Raw genomic sequence first — 16,818 nt, 5'->3', positions numbered from 1 at the left:
TGTAAATGCAAACAAGTATGCTTGTTCGCAGTCTGCCAAGTTTCAGTGACACATTCAAATGTTGCTTCGCTGTCGTCGTGGAATTGTTTTCAGATCCCAGGAAATCATACATTCTTTTCCCAAATTCACTTATGCGAATCAAACGGGCAATTAAAGTTGCTTTTTTAGTGTCGAAATATAACGTGTTGGCACTCCATGTGAAGGATTATTCACTGCAACTGCCTCTTCCAAGAAAAATAGATTACCGCGTTCGCACGAGATTTACACGGAAGATGTAACAAGGATTTTCCAAGACCTACTTCGCATTTATCAATAGTTAGTCAATAGTTTACATCATCCATCTGAAAGGTAGCAACATAGTAAAACTACAATTCCGAAAATAGTGTCGGTTTCATAGGTAGCTTACTGTGCCAACAACACGCCGTGCGTTATTTCGTTCGATACATTGACGCTGAAACATGTTCAAAAAGTCACTTATTTTGCAAGATGAGATTAATTTACTTTTGATAGGCAAGGGTGTGTGTTCTTGGAAGTGCAGTCTTCCAAGGAAACTTGACAAGACATTCTTCACAAGAAGTCCGATCCAAATTTGCGCACAGATATCGAGGACGATGATATCTAGCACTTATAATAAAAAGTAAACCAAGGTAAATAAACAACTGTCGTGGAAATTCTTAGACGATTAGTTCGTGCTGGCTTGGACAAAGCGACTGGGCTGCACGCTGAAATACGAACCAGCTGTAATCGACTTCTCACTACTGCTGTTCTGCTTGGAGATATTATATTACCTCCTTTTGACCAAAGTGGACTAACATTGGAAACTCAGCATGGACAGCTCACCAACTGGTTTAAACCATTCACAACAAATAATTCAGCAATGCTTTAAAGACAATTTGGGATTATTTTTAAAAACGCAACTTCACTTTGAACACTTACTTGTTTTTATCGCTGCTCATTTTGTCTCGCTGAAGCAATTCCTCCTGAAGTCCAAGGAACGCGGAGTCCCCGTCCAGTGTGCTTGCTCAACAAAGCCCCGAATTGTCTAATCTCTTCGCTTCAAACTCTTGTGTAGCCTACACGAAGCTGCTTGCTAACTCACCTGGCTACTTATTATTATTTAGGTATTTTTCCCACCCACGTACAAATGCCAGAACTGATCAAAAATTGATTTCGAAATATGTGCCACCACGTACAGAGAACGCGTGGCTAATTCCCCATTTGACTGACGGTTATTCGAGTAATAAGCTATACTAAAACATTTTTTTTTTTTAAATCATAAGGCTGCAGGACCATAGTCCGCCCTAGAAAAGATATTTAAATGAGCCTTCAACTTCGTGTTTGTAGGATTCTTGTTTCTGTATAGGTAGCGTCAGAAGTAGTACTACCGCTCCATGCTAAGCGTGTCTTTTTCCATATTTAAAGCACCGTCCCTCTTACAACGTCACGCCACAAGTGGGAGGTAGCTAAATAAGAGGTCAAAAAGTTACGACGCTTAGCTTTATGTTCACACTCCTCCGTACTGATCCTCGAGCTGGGAAGTGTGTGTGAGCAGGTGCAGAGTCAGAGTACGTAGGCTGTCATAGGGCTGTTACACCGATAGTGTAAATCAGTGGTTCAAACTCAGTCCCTGGGTATGTTGGTTTTGTTCCAGCTTACTATTGCATTTATTTGGCAGACGCTTTTACCCAAAGCGACGTTCAATAAGTGCATACCGAAGGTCATTGGAACAACTACAAAACACAAGTCCGATAAGGTACAATACTCGTTTTGTAACAGTTATTCATAGCCATGAACGCATTAAGTCCAGTTCACACAGTAAACATTACTCTCTGACCTAACCTATTCTAAGTCAAACTAGGAGGCATGACAACATCAAGATAATGAATCCCAGAATTTTTGCAAGCTGGGTGTGGACACCTGTACATCTAAACTAACCATTTGAAAGATAATAAAGAATTCAAAGACAACGAAAGTGATAACGAGTCAAACCTGCATTGTGTCAATAGGTTTAAGGGAGAAAAAATCTTAAATAATTTAAATTTTACAACTTTGCTTAAGCAACAGATTAGCTGTAGCAAAAATCAACATAGGACACAGGGGTCCCTCAGTAAGAGATCGAGAACCACTGGCTAAATAAGCATATAATACATTGCCATTCTTGTTCCAAAGTAGACAAAAACTGTGATTTCAAATGTTTTGTTAACTGTTTTGTAAATAGCCTACTTGAAACAAGTATTTAATTACCATTGGACATGTTATTACATATGTTTATATATTGTGTTTATTTTGTATAACAGTGGCGTTTTTATGTTACAACTCAGGACTTCATTGCATAATTGAAGCCACTGAATGGTAACTTGAATCGCCTGTTGTTTCAGGTGTCAATCAGACGCTCAAAAACCCTCAGGTTATCCTTCCTCAGTAAATGCAATGGACACTACACTAATACTTTAAAGAATTTTGGAGTACTGCGACATCTTGTGGATGAAATTGATAAAACAACACGAGGTATCGAAAATCCAACAACTGACTCAGTTACATGTATTTGCAATGTTTCAACGTAGTGACATTTGTCAATACTATAGTAAAATCTGTGTGATGCCGCTACGAAATACGAAATGAAACTTTATAATACATTTATTTAAAAAAAAAAAGATATACTTTTTTTTCAAAGAACATATATAAAAATAACACCTATTGAATTAATATACTTCATAACAAGCTTGTCCCAAAAAAACTACAGCAATTTGAAAATTTTGACTAATTTAATTTGGATAATTTCTCGAAACATGTACTCTAAAAAGTGCGATCTAGTGAATGACAGCTGACCATTTAAAAAGTCGGGACATGTGATACGAGATATGATGATGTGTGGCTCATCATGGGGAAACACCAGCAGCTCTCTTGATGAAAACATTTGTCTTGGCGTTGCTCTATCTATCCCTCCTTTAAGAATGGGTCCCAGAATGTTTGTATAATTTTTTTAGTATGATCACCAGGATAATTATTAATAAAGAACTGCAGTCTGGGGGTTCTGGATTCAGTTGGCTTCCCTCTTCGGCTCACAGGAAGGTGACAAAATGTGCACGGCAGAGAATCCTGTGGTTTATCCTGCTTCACAGACAGTGATTTATGGTGTGCTGAGAGAGGCCTACAGAAAAGGGTGGAGTAAAGATTTTCCTTCTGCTGCAGTGACACTGCAGAGTTTATGAAGTGCACTACTAGTTGCGCGTTTTTTCCACTGGCGATAAGTAAATCATGACTTCAAGCAGCTGGAGTTCTCACACACTTCAGGGTTTTCAAAGGTGCATAACAGACCTGGGTGAAGTACGTATTTGTTTTGGATTCAAACGGTTTTCTACGCTTTGCTGATCTTGTCTGGTGTATTGGAACCAATGAAATACTCTCCAAATGTGCAAACCCCCCCCCTCCTTGGCAGGCTCAATCACACCAGGCAAGATCAATAGAGCACAGAAAAGTATTTGAATCCAAAACAAATATGTATTTTACCCAGGTCTGGTGGATAACAAGCCCTTGCATTACACAACATTTGATGCACGCAAGTCATTTCAAATATTTAAATAAAAGCAATTTTATTTGTACCTTAAAATCACAAATATACATGGAATCACACATGGAATCAGACAATTAACAAGTCAGTTACTACACTAAAATAGTACTACACACTAAATATATAAATATCAATAAACTGTCACATACATTTCTGAATACTTGATTTCAATTCTTGTCTGTGTCAAATTGTTTCTCTTGATTGACTGCAAAAGATGGTCCTTCTCCAGCAAATAACCAGTGTTTATATAGTACTCAGGAACTCTTTGACCTGCAGGCAAGAAAACATGAACAAAAAGCATATATTATAAGGCATTCCCCCTATTTTAATCACTGCCATTGATAGACTCAGTTCTAACAGATGGTTGAATCTGTATCCATCAAGAAAATTCAAGTGGCTGCCTGTGATTTGTGAATAATTACTGATAATATCAGCAGTAAATTGATAGCACTACATGTGACGGCTACTTTTCCAAATAATTAGGCAGCCAGTGTAAAACAAAAGAAACAGGTTGAGGACAGCAATCCTCTTCCCGACTGAATCAACTATCGAAATGTGCAGGTGTCCCCGTCGGGGGTCACTGGCGAGCGGTAGGACGCTGTCATCAGAAGCCTCCCATCCCTAGGTTACGCTGGACCCGACCGTGAGCCAGTCAGCACTAATGCGGTCCATATATGAGGCCAGACTGTGGGGCCCCATCCGTGCGCTAGAACACTGCCACAGTGCAGGATGAGCCACCCAGCAGCCCCAAAACACAAAGCATGTTGAAGCAATGCTGAATAACAACATCAGCCTCCATAATGACAGATGACTGTGTGTAAGGTAAACTAATGACAACTGAACCAACTATGGAGGAAACAGGATTTTAAGTGTTACACTGACCTTCTCAATCATATCGGTGATTTTTATTTTATCAGATTTAAAATCTTCATTTACATCCAGGGTCAAAACCGGTACATCGTACAAATAGTCAAATTCCATGCTGTGGAAAAAAAATCAGAAGCGTTACGTGAGACATCCTGCAAATACGAGAATGACAGCATTATAAAAAAGTGCATCACACCGATGTCCCCCCCCCCTTTTTTCCTCTAGAATAAACAGTGTTGATTTCTTTGTGACAAGCAGAGTTGGATATTGGAGCTAATAGCTGGGAAATGCCAAACCCACAGTGGGAAAAACAATGCCGCTTCCCACGGGGAAAAAAAATCCTTAAATGTGAAGTGCATTATATTTTTATACCCAATAGTCCAAGACTTGATATAATATACTATTGTCATTTTTTGTTCTTGGAAACCATTGGACCGTTCTCGTTCTGCTTAAAGGGGTAATAAACACTAAATCAAGTTTTTTTGAGTTAGAAAGCCAAGTACCATGGCTCCATTTGATGCATGATACTAGTCCTATTACTTAAAAAATAATCTAAGCCCTGCCACCACCATTTTGTGCAAAAAAAAAACAAAAAAAAAAAAGCCATGAATTGCCATCCACAGGTGAAAAGTTTTGTTTTGGTTTGCCTGGGAGCCCAGCCCACATCTATGACGCAAAAGTACGTAAAACCTGCTTTTACGTAAACAAGGCAACGCCCCATCTTCTCCACCCCTCTTGATTGATGGGCAAGTATTAATTATGTAGCCTATTCAAACTGATCCAACACGACTGCACCGATTACCCTGCTCATTTCAAACAGCCTACGGTCGAGTTGCGAAAGCCTGGACAGTGATTCGTTTTCCTCTTTAGATTAGCTTAGCTAGAAATCCTTTGCAGTCTTTCCTTGCACCATTCCAGTTTCATTTTCTATATGGTTCTTTTGCTCTATTTGAGTAGGTCATTAGTAGTAGCATTTTATAGTTCACTCGTTAAGATTTAGGTAGTCAGACCTGTTTTTATAACTGTACGTAGCTTTTCCGATCGTAACGTCTTTTCTAATTGTAGCATTTTTACATTTTAGCAGAGATGGCTAGCATGGGTTTCACTTGTTGCATCCGTGGCTGTCAGAGCACCGGTAGGTCACTCACAAAATGCTGCTGTTATTGCTTATGTAGCTGAATGTTCAAAGAGAAAGCGCTGGATTGTGGACAGCTAGCTAACGTTCGTCGACTTTTCAAGGTCATGGATCATTGACGTGCATCCTTATCGGGGAAGCAAGCAAGACAGAAGATCTCAGGGAATGATACAGCTGGATTTGTCTACCCTGTAACCACATGAGGAGGACACTAGTTTAGTTTGCCACAATACCTTTGCCAGTCTTTAGGAACCAACAAAGTAATTTGCTGACATTATAATGAACTAGCAATTACATCTAGCTTGGTCTACGGTGAATCCCTATATTCAGAACAGTGACAGACACAAGATTTGTTTTTTTCGTTTTCATGTTTTTTTGTTGACAGGTGCGGGATTGTTCTCTTCCCTCGCTAGCTCCGCCTACGTACCTATGATGCTTTCCGGACTGGTTACATCATCCCTCCCTCTTCCCACCACCCCTCTGTGCTCCCAATCTCAACCCCCTGATTCACATCTATTAAAATTGTAAAGTGGGCAGGGACAGGTGTTGCTGTACACTTTCAGATAGAATGGGACTACTGCCAAAAAATGTACAATAAATATCAACTCCTAAAGACAATTCCTTAATATAAACAAACATGATGATTCCCATTATCTTTACGATTTTGATGGTGGTTCACTGCTAAATTTACAGTGAAATCCTAAACCTGCACTTGCAGGAACACCATTTGGAAGCGTTTAGTTGAGGGTGTCTCACCGCATTGTCCTGTGCTGTAGCCAACTTTCATGTTTGAAGTGGAGCTTCTCTAAATACTCGAGGGGGATGTCCTGTTCCTCCTCTCTCCCTCTCAGGTGCAGCCTCTCCAGGCATCTCTAAAAAAGACAGGGAGAAAAGTGGAGCCAAACGGAAAGTTCATGAGTGACACAGTCCCGCCCCGTGCAGTCCGTCCTTGTATTCTTAATTCCAACCCGCTCTATTTTGGGTCCTGTGCTGAGGAAGCATTTCGGATCAGTGAAATCAACCCCTACTATGGAGCTGCAACTGATAGGCATGTTTAGAGGGTGTGCAGAAGGGTACTGTAAAACGCAGGCAGGGGTCTATCATAAATACACTCAAAGAAAGACTGAACTCCATCGCTCACATTTGGCTATCGGCTGAGCTCACTCTAACACTGACTGAACTACAGAGAGGTCCAAAAAAAAAGAGAAAGAGAGAGAGAGAAATGTGTCCAGACCTCAGGCGCGGCTCGAAGGTAGATGATCCCGTCCAGCTCAATGTGTTTCCCAAACTGCTTGTGCAGCCACCCGTGCCAGTCCTGGTAAATGGCCCATTCAGTTTCATTTAAGCATTCGCTCTCGTACAGGTTTGCGGCAAATATGTATCTGAGGGGGAAAAAAAAAAAGGATCAGGTCACTGGGCCTGGGAGGTCTTATTTTTGGGAGTCGGTCTGAAAAGGGTGACTCATGGGCACCCATTTGAGCGGTCATCATTTTAAAAATGTCACCACTCCATTTGAGACATACACAAGCAGCCATGATACACTTGCAGCGTTAGCGTTGAATCTAATCAGGGTTGGCTTATCGGAAGGACTGCTTATCAGGACTGGAATGTTCTAGTTACTGTCAATGTGTACATAGAACACGCTGTAGTACAGAAATCCGTGTCTTTGAATTATCACCGTGTTCTCATTTGGTGCGACCATATCTAACTTCAGCCACTTACACGATTTCCTGTACTACACACGTGTCGGACAGTTGGACATAAATTGTACTTACTGCTTTCATAACAGTAAACTGGCAAAAAACGTACTGTCAAGTACAAGGTGATAAAAATAGTTTCTTATAGAAACCAGTCATATTTTATGTAGGGTTACATTCTGATGAGAACTGACATCTCCACTTCTGAAGAATGTTTCTTCATTTCTGTTGTTTTTGTAGCAAAACGGGTGAATTTACTGCCACCCCATAATTCCCAAAAAATCCTTACAGGTGATTGTCCTAACATAGAAACGCAGTAGTTATGTTTGACTGAAATGTTGGCAATTCTTTAACTGAGATGAAGACCTCCAGCTTAATTCCTGTCTCCCACTTCTCTACAGAATGCACTATATATCAGGTTCTACCAGTTGGCCTATTAGCATAAGGCTAGTACACAATAAATGGATTTACACAACACTGTGACAGTTTACAATGGACTATATCTACAGCTTGGTTAGGTGACTGATGTTGTTGCTCATGTTTTAAAATTTTGGATACATTCATTTATCTAGAACAACTTACAACACAGGAAAAACAAAAGTGCATTCACCTTATAATAATCATGTGAATTCACTTATGTTTCTCCTATACCAATGGGTTTTCTGGAAAAGTCTGCTAAATTAATATAATCTAACATAATGTGATGTGATCAAGAGAAAAATTGGGCATTAGTAACATCACAATTTCCAAATGTCATATGCTACAACACAAGTATAGTTGGAGAAATTCATTCCTGGATCTGTAGGGTTAATCAATTCGAAGTAGACTACGAAATCACAAAATAAATCCCAACTGGTCCATGTTATTTATAAAATTCATGAGCTTTATAATATAGATGCCACAGGTTGGCCATGTTGTACTTCACCTTAAAATCACCCATCAAGTTTAGACGCAAGAAACCAGTTGAGGTGAGATAACATCAGTTTAACAGCTTTAACTCATTAAGTAGCGAGCGCGAAAAACACTGACGTCCTATGGCTCCCCAAAGGAAAGAGCGATCACTTTAACAGTGTGCGCCCGTTGGCTATACCTGTCGCTGTACACGGATCTCTCAAAGAACTGCACCGGGTCTTCAGCTTCTCGGAGCTTCCCGTTGGTGGATCTGATCTGGGCCCGTATCCTGCTCATGCAGGCGTAGCTCTGGAAGGTGTAGGCCCACCGCTCTGGCTTCTCATACATCATCTGCAGGACGTTCCCGCCGCTCTTCTGAGAGGTGGTCAGCTCCTGCAAAAAAAAGACGAGACTTACCACAAGGCCCATAACCGCATTACATTCACCGTGGAAAGGTTCTCAGGTATTACATTTGGCTTGACTTCTGGAAAATAAATTGTGAAAAAACCCATTCTCTGACCAAAGTAAAAATAGAGGGTTCACCAGGACTGTTGTCAAACCAGCATATAACTCACCGAGGGAGACCAATTACAAATATAAACCTTCATCACTGAGCCACCCACTCTCTGGGAAATGTAGTTTCCATCCAGACAACAACTCCAGTTATGTTTTGTAAAAAGCAAAAAAAAAAAAAAAAGCTGGAATTTGAGATTTACTTTCAAATAATTTACTTCCAAATAACCCATAATTATATGGTATATTCAATGTTTTTAAACCCAGTTGTAGATATGCAAGATTTCAAAATTGCAGGAAAGTTTTGAACCAGACTCACCAGTTTTCATGCAGAATTTGTGCTTTGTTTAACCTTTCTTTATTTACATCATATAATACAAGAAAATGGCTTCAAATGTGAAAAAAAGAAGTTACTGGGAATAACTGTGCATCTTAAATGTTCAGCTGAAAGCCGGGTCAGTAAAAAGAACAGTGAAACGTGAACGATCTCATTACAGGGAAGACGAGCAGTTCTCACACGCGTGCTAGAGACTGCAGTACCAGCCACGTACGAGCGCCAGAGATTTCGGGAGTTTTCCATGACTCACTGCCCATTAAATTAAAAAAAACAAAAAAAACCACAAGGTCATCCCAGGTAGCTCTTAGCTAGGGTGTGGTTCTGACAAGTGTGACAGCTCGGCCTAGGCACTACGGTTGAGGATAACTGTGGCTGCTGGGATCCGGAGGAGAAACTGAAGGAACCAGGTGGTTTATCTGGTGGTTCTGCAGGGGTTCAGGCGAGGTGGCAGAGTGCAGCTCCACTGGGACCGCGGCAGCATGGCTAGGGGGGGCAATCGTGCAGCACTGACTGTCGACCAGGGGGACACACTGCACGCTTGTAGAATTATCCTAGGAATTATATATAAACTAAAATGCAATAGTGCATAAGCTTGCGATACATCAAATGTGCAAAAATTCACAAACCCCTGAGGTATCGTACCGAGAAAAAAAAAAAAAACACACCTTCAAGTGTTAATAAATCAAAAACAGTCCATCAGCCTCAACAGTCCATAGTAATAACCACAGTATATCAAGCATGAGATTATACTCTAAGCAAGTGTGCCACAGGTTTCAATAAAGATATTAAAATGGAGCTCAAAATTATCCATTAAATTGTATGCAAAATTATCCAAATCACATTATTGGATGCTGTACCATAACCTTATTAGCCTCTGACCAATAAAATTGACCATCCTTCCCTCTAGTTCTATGCAATGAGGCCAGTGGAAACTATTAAAACTAAAAATGTTCCTTCTTATCCTGAGTTCAAACAATTAGCACTGTCAAATTTCTAATCATAAATGACTCTAATCTGTTCCCAAGAACTTCTTTTGCATTAGTTTCAAATGCGTATGGTGTAATAGGGTACACTGTGTCCTGACTCCTGGACAACGTATTCCAGGAAGGATGAATCCTATGCTGAAATAGAAATAACTATTTGTAAAGATCCTTTTGTACAAAACATTCCTAAATGCTTCAGAGTATAAGACAAACAAACAAAGCAACTAATAAAAGCCACAATGACAATAATAAATAACAGGGAAATGCATCAATATGAAATAAGATCAATAAAATAAATGACATAAAAGACTAAGTAAGAAATTTCAGCTTAAAGCTGAAATTTGAAATGACAGACAGATTTCCATAAACCTAGTGCATAAAAACAAAAGCCAGACTCTCCTCTTTGTTTAGGCTATATTCCACACTGACTGAAGCAAGCAGGGTCACATGTTCATAAAGGAGTGCTCGCTTTGGCTGATAAACAGTTAGTCATTCATGTATCCAGGTACTAAATCACTTTTTCAATAGCTTTTTTCTTCCAGAACAAATTGACCAAGAAATAAAACTGAACCTGTTCTGACTCATCACAAACAAGGGAACAAAGTAGCCTAGTGTTGTTCAAACACAGCCTTTGCCATTGATCTGCCACTTTCCAAATGAAAAATTGGAAAAGTGGATATTCAGAGAATGTCTTTCATAGTCATGATTTCCAGTGCTGACACCTCAATGCACAGACCCCTCAGTTCAATTTCAGATTTAGCCATGCACAGGCAGCCTTTCCGGTGACCATGCTGTCACTTCACTTCAGAAGGGGAAACAGCCTCCAAAGCTGTGCAAGTGGAACACTGCTGCCACAAACTTGAGCGCATTCCTTTCGAGGAATAAGAGAAAATGCACTAGAAGTCATGTTTGTTTGAAGAAATAGATAAATAGATTTCACATGCCAGCAATTCATTGAATGGAAACCCACAAGGCAGTAAGAACACAGCTGATTCAGTGACCTCAGACATCCATCCGTTCATTGCTAATATGCGTGACAACAGCAAGCATATGATGCACACCCTTGTGGTCAACGCATGAACAGAGGGGGGGAGGGGGAAAACACAACTTCAAAAACTTCAACCACAACATTTACCCACTTGTTATCGTGTTACACGTACGCTATGTAAACAAAAATACACAGATCTACAGAGCGCATAACAATCCAACATCAGATAGGCTTATATTTCCATCTCCCTCAGGAAGTACTGGAGCTATACAAAGATCTATTTTCTTAAACATCCAGAACAGCTTTTGTTTAACCCTTCCCCCGCCCCCACCGCCACCCCCACAGAGTAATGCAAGTGTTCGCCCACATCTGTGCAGGGTGCAGCGGCAGTTGGACCGTGCCACGGTCGAGCAACTGTCGCGTCACGGTTCATCTGAACAAACAGGATGTTATAATGTTTTGCGGACGCGAGGCTGTTCAAGTGGAACCTGTGCAAGTTTACTCTGTCCGCCCATAACTGAAGGATGCTTGGGGATCTGAACTTCCTTCAGCAAATGAAACCACAGTGGAATTACAAGTTTCCTGTTACATCCTCCCTTCACTATGTTTTAGTCTATCAGCACGGGAGGTTCAAATTCCACTAGCTGAGTTTCTCCCTTTAAACACCTGTAACAGTTGTTGACTCAGTGCTCAGTTTGTGCAAGGCATTTTCAACATGGTGCTGGGCACCATTTCATAACACTGAACTCTGTGCCTATGGCAACCACAGAAAAGACATGGAAAGGGTTGCAGGGTGGTTGTCAAGACACTTTGGCATTTACCTGCAGAGAGCACTTTGAAGACTCACAAAGGGCTCATCAATGCCGTGTATCTGAAGCTGAGAGTGGGCATTCAGTCCACAGTGCCATTCTGATCTCAGGGAGACCATCACCCAGGCCATTGTATTGAGTGACTTTCTTCAAAATGCCTTCCAGCTTTTTTGTCCTTTTCAGCTTTTCAAAAATTTTTATATATATATATATATTTTTTTTTTTTTACAATCTTTTGTGGGAAAGCGATATTAAGCAAAAAGTACATAATCCTCCAGTATGGAGTGAAGCCCACTATGGCCTGGCAGCAAAGGCCATATCAAATTCTGAGTGTGGGTGTGCCCATAAAGGCAACTCAAGCCCACATTCTCCAGATAGAATCCCATACTCTTCAATGCTTGTCGTGCCCCAGGATCTGCATGTGGTTGTATAGATACACTTCACACAGATATATGGTTTTGGTTTTGGAGTTTGGATCCCAAAACTAATTTCAATCACCCAGGACTGATTTTCGATTGTCCATGAATCTGTCCCTATTATCTCTGATATTTGAACATTGCCCCCCCCCCCACTGTTTAAGAAAGCATTTGGAGTAACTGGAGTAAGAGCGGCAGTGAGTTCTTGTGTTATGCCCAGCTGTTCCAGGCTGTGCCATTTGTGTCTTAGCTGATGCCACAGGACCTAGCAGCTGCTGCCACAATATTTTCCAACAGATGGCAGCCACATTCCATATTCCTTATCCTTAATCAGTAACAAGCAGCCCTGTCTTCCCTATGGAGGCGGAGATTCGCTCCATACTCAAACAACAGTCTACCTTCAACATAAATGCATATGTGAACAGTATTCCCATGTAGTATAGTGTACTCCCTTGCACAACCCCAGTGAGCCGCCCCAAATTTATAAATCATGCAGAAGCAGTAAATAGACGACGTAGCTACCTGGAATTCACCGCTTTGGGTCTGTACATTGCACCATCTGGCAATAGGCTCCGGAACCACGTCCCAGTCCTTGCACTGTTGCTCCAGAGCATGTACAAATGTGGATTTACCTGCAGCTGCGGAACAGAAACAAAGCACTTTAAGTTGACACATTAGCTAACCCTTGCTTTACTGCAACCTTCCGTCGTGGTAAAAAGAAAAGGCAAATGGCGAAATTCTAACCAGTAAAAGATAACGTTACTCCTCATTGGAATACATATAATTAAAAATGAATTCTTCAGTCGGTTAGCGGACGGTACCGGACACAACAGGCAAGAAAATTAGAAGAGAAAATATTGTAAACACGTCTCTAATCAGAAACGTATTGCAAACAATAACGACAAGCTAGTAAAATAACTTACATATAACGTAAATACATCTCTGCAGTTTATTATCTTGGGGATTAGGACTTTATCCATCTGAAATTGCTTTAACTTATCGTTCTTTGCTACGGGTTTTTTTTATGCGAGCTGAAACTTTGGCGCCCTCTCAACGGAACACTCCTTTACCGCGCCCGCTGGTAAATCAACTAACGTTAGCTAGGTACATAAAGCACATTCGTTACGCTAACCACGAGGCTAGATAATTATATTTATTGTAATAATAACCTTAGAAATATAAAGCAGCGCTCCAACATTATCCGATTCTGAGCATCTGGACTCAGCAAGCATGGACACAGGACATATCTAGCTACTACCTAGCTAACGCTAAACTATCGTTTTACCATAATGTCAATACTTACCAATATTGCCTTCAATAGAAATTCGTTTTATCCTTTTTTCTAAACTGTCGTCCAAGGGACTGGGGCAGGGTCTCTTCGTCGTTGGCGACATGATTCTTAAATGTACAAACCTTTGCACAACAAGTCTAATCTGCCTTCTGATTAGGAAGCAGGAAGAACAAAAGTTCAAAAAATGGCGCGAGTGTCTGTCACGATCATATGGTCTGTCAGTGCGTCAGGCAGTCACGTGGAGAAGATGCCCCGCCTAGCACTGAAATCAAGCCATTCAGTGTTCAGTTCTATGCGGTTGTATCGGTTCTATGCAATTAACATTATCATCGGTTTTATGCAGTCACTTGATGGTTGTAGGCCTACTTCTATTTTATGACCCGCACAGAAGACGTCTGCGCGCTTAACTCCAAAAAAATACTTTCATTTATGCAACGGTACAATGTATTCCCTATACATTCCACTGGAGTCTGACATTTAAATCAGGACAAAACTATAAATGTACACCACAATGTATTTCTTCAAACAAAACTTTTATTGTCCATATAAACAGCGTTCAGTATCATACTAAAAAAAATCCTGTAATTTTAAACATCTTTAATCCCATCAAATAACACACCTGTATACATTATTTACAACTTTCTCCAAAAATGTGCTGTATATTACAACAACTTCTTAGTGTTGAAGGGGCATTTACATGTGGAAATCAGTAAAATTGCTGACAAAAAACAAAAAAACAAAACAGTTGGCAATGTCATGTTACATCCTAAAGCGCACTGCTGTACCACTGTTTCGGTTTACAGTCAGTTCTAACAAACAGCAAAACTAAACAAAACAAGAATGTAATATAACATTTAAACAAACTTAAAAAAAAAAAAAAACCAAAGATAAAGAAAATTACTGTTAAAACATACTGAAGAATTAAAATTCCTATTTAGAGCAATATGCAGTTTCTACTGGAAACTCATTTTAACCTTTGAGGGGAGAAAATAACCAACCAAGGTATTGATTCAGAAAGTGCAAAACATGACTGCCCAAATCAAACAGACCCAGGACTACCAGGGGGCACGTATACAATGACAGTTTCATACAATCAACGTGGATATTGTAATCTTGAAATCCTATCCAACCATTTGAGTTGCATATGGTTTGTACAGCAGATTCAGGTCCAAAGATACATTTACTGTGTGATGAAAAGCATAGTGATAACATGTTCAAATAAATGTGAAAGGAAAAATAACAACAAAAAACCAAGCCATGTCCTCCAAAATCAATAGATATTAAACATTTTGATCAAAAGTAACACACTTTGTGTTTAAACCCACAATCAACATATAACACTATGCCATTTAAACTGGTATCCCTGCTGAAATGAAGACAACATATACTCCCCTAAATGTAATAATAATTGCCATGGTTTACACTCTTTAAGAAATAAGTAAGCCAAATCAATTTATACCATGCAAATTTAAATCGGAATTAAAATATAGAAGTGAATAATATTAATACCCCTGTATTAGAATGCAAAACAGAATTAGGTTAAATTGCATAGCAAGCTTGTTATATAGAATGCTTAAATATTTCAAGAGTCTTCTCTCTCTCTTTTGGGGACAGGCCATCGATTATTGCTCACAGCGAGGGGTGACAGTTTACCTGCACTGTAGTGCAATATTCCAACAATCTACACAGCAACAGAACATGTGGTCTGAGAGTCTGGCACTTTTTTCTTACAGGAGAAAACTTTCTGGATCATGTGCATCATGCCACAAAGGAAGAGGAAAGGGCGTGGCAACACACCGCAGGCCACAGCACTACAGCATTTGGTCGAAACAAAATTGTGGCAAACAAATTGCTTTCCTCGATATTTTGCACCTGGTAAGAGCTCTAAAGTGTATCACTGATGCTGCATGATATCATACAGTAACAGCAAACAACAGCTGGCATTTTAATTCCCTGGGTCAAAATATTAGCATATGCTAAGGTTGCATAACCAGCCAACTGTCCTCAGCCAATGGTATAACAGGGTGGGGAAACACATCGTATGTCAATAGACACATTTTTAAAAGTGCACTATTTAAAATTCTGTTTTTCAATCTATTGGGAGATATGAATGGATGGCAAACAGTCATGAAGTTACTCCCCTTAAACCCCCCCCCCCCCCCAAAATCTGAAACAATAACACATTATTTGCTGAATTATTAAATTAATACAATCTTGCTATAAAAGTTTGACCAATATGCTAGATCCGAAGACTACCTTATACAGTATAAGTGACCGAGAAACGGTCTGCATAGTAAGATTTCTGTTTGAAATCATTTTCTCTTTGAAGCCTTTGCCCATTGCAGACTGCAGTTCATTTGTTTGCACGCTAACAGCGTCAATATGAATATGAGACATACCGAGGCCTTCCGTGCCGCTATATAAACTTTTATTTCATTTCAGTAAACAAAGCTAAAATTATAGTCAATGAAGTTAATACGTGTGCACATATTGTAGCAAGCAAGCTTACATAGATAATGTTTTGTCTGAGATTGTCTACAACCTGTGATGCCATTGTGAACAAGGTAGAGAACACACTGTCAGTGCCAGCAGAATATCATTTGTAAAACATAATAAAACAGGTACACATTTCATTTGTGCTACAGCAAGAGCTATCAACATTACGACGGTGTTCCATATAGACTTGCTTTTTTTGGGGTGCACCGCCATGTAATATAATTTCTATGGTTTTAACCCTACAAGGTTGTCCATTTTGTGAGACTGCAAAGGACTGCACTGAACTCCAGATACAGCTGTGCTTAAGATGCTTACTTCTCAAATATTACTGAGGTGCCAAAGCAATCTGAATAAACAACAACTCAAAACAACTGAAATAAACTGGAACACTGCAATAGAAATTAGTTCTCCAGCAGCCATTACAATCCAGGAGGTCTATAGCTTATTATATGTAGTGTACATGGAAAGGTATATCAGTAGTAGGGAACTTATAATGAATAATCAAGTAAACTTTTCCCATTTCTTCTTCCAATTTGGAATGTCCAATAATACTCTACAGCACCCAAAGCTGCAACCTCTGCTATCACGCACATGCTCTCCTCCTCAGCATGTAATGTCAGCCAGTGCTTCTTGTTAAACCACAGTCAACAAGCCAAGCCCACACAGACAAGAGTCAGAGGAAGACACTTCATGTGCAGCTCGACTAGTGGACAGCATGTGCTCGACTGACCAGCAGGGGTTGATAGAGAGCAAAGACGCAGTCATCCTGGCCAGCTGAAACCCTCCCTATCCTGGCAATGTCGGGGCTAACTGTGCATTGTTCT

The 16,818-nt window shown here is 40.1% G+C and overlaps 2 protein-coding genes across 2 annotated transcripts in view; both read right to left on the bottom strand.

Moving 5' to 3' along the window:
- Positions 1-1,545, bottom strand: part of LOC118212651 (electrogenic sodium bicarbonate cotransporter 1-like) — a 47,843-nt gene extending 46,298 nt beyond the window's left edge. Inside the window, exon 1 of the mRNA XM_035390797.1 lies at positions 937-1,545. Within this exon, the coding sequence (XP_035246688.1) occupies positions 937-956 (20 nt within the window). The 5' untranslated portion in view covers positions 957-1,545. The remainder of the gene's footprint in view (positions 1-936) is intronic.
- A 2,026-nt stretch (positions 1,546-3,571) lies between these two features.
- On the bottom strand, positions 3,572-13,697 carry dck (deoxycytidine kinase). Its single transcript, XM_035390097.1, has 7 exons — positions 13,511-13,697; positions 12,730-12,845; positions 8,361-8,554; positions 6,808-6,955; positions 6,330-6,445; positions 4,454-4,553; positions 3,572-3,841 (listed from the first exon to the last, which is right to left on the bottom strand). Exons 1-7 carry the CDS (start codon positions 13,599-13,601, stop codon positions 3,815-3,817), a joined length of 792 nt encoding a protein of 263 aa, XP_035245988.1. The 5' UTR covers positions 13,602-13,697; the 3' UTR covers positions 3,572-3,814.
- Between the last annotated feature and the right edge of the window lie 3,121 nt (positions 13,698-16,818).

The sequence above is a fragment of the Anguilla anguilla genome, chromosome 14, assembly GCF_013347855.1.
Source record: "Anguilla anguilla isolate fAngAng1 chromosome 14, fAngAng1.pri, whole genome shotgun sequence".
Lineage (NCBI taxonomy): Eukaryota > Metazoa > Chordata > Actinopteri > Anguilliformes > Anguillidae > Anguilla > Anguilla anguilla.
Note: the sequence above shows the minus strand (reverse complement) of the source record. Positions and strands in the feature narration are given on the sequence as shown.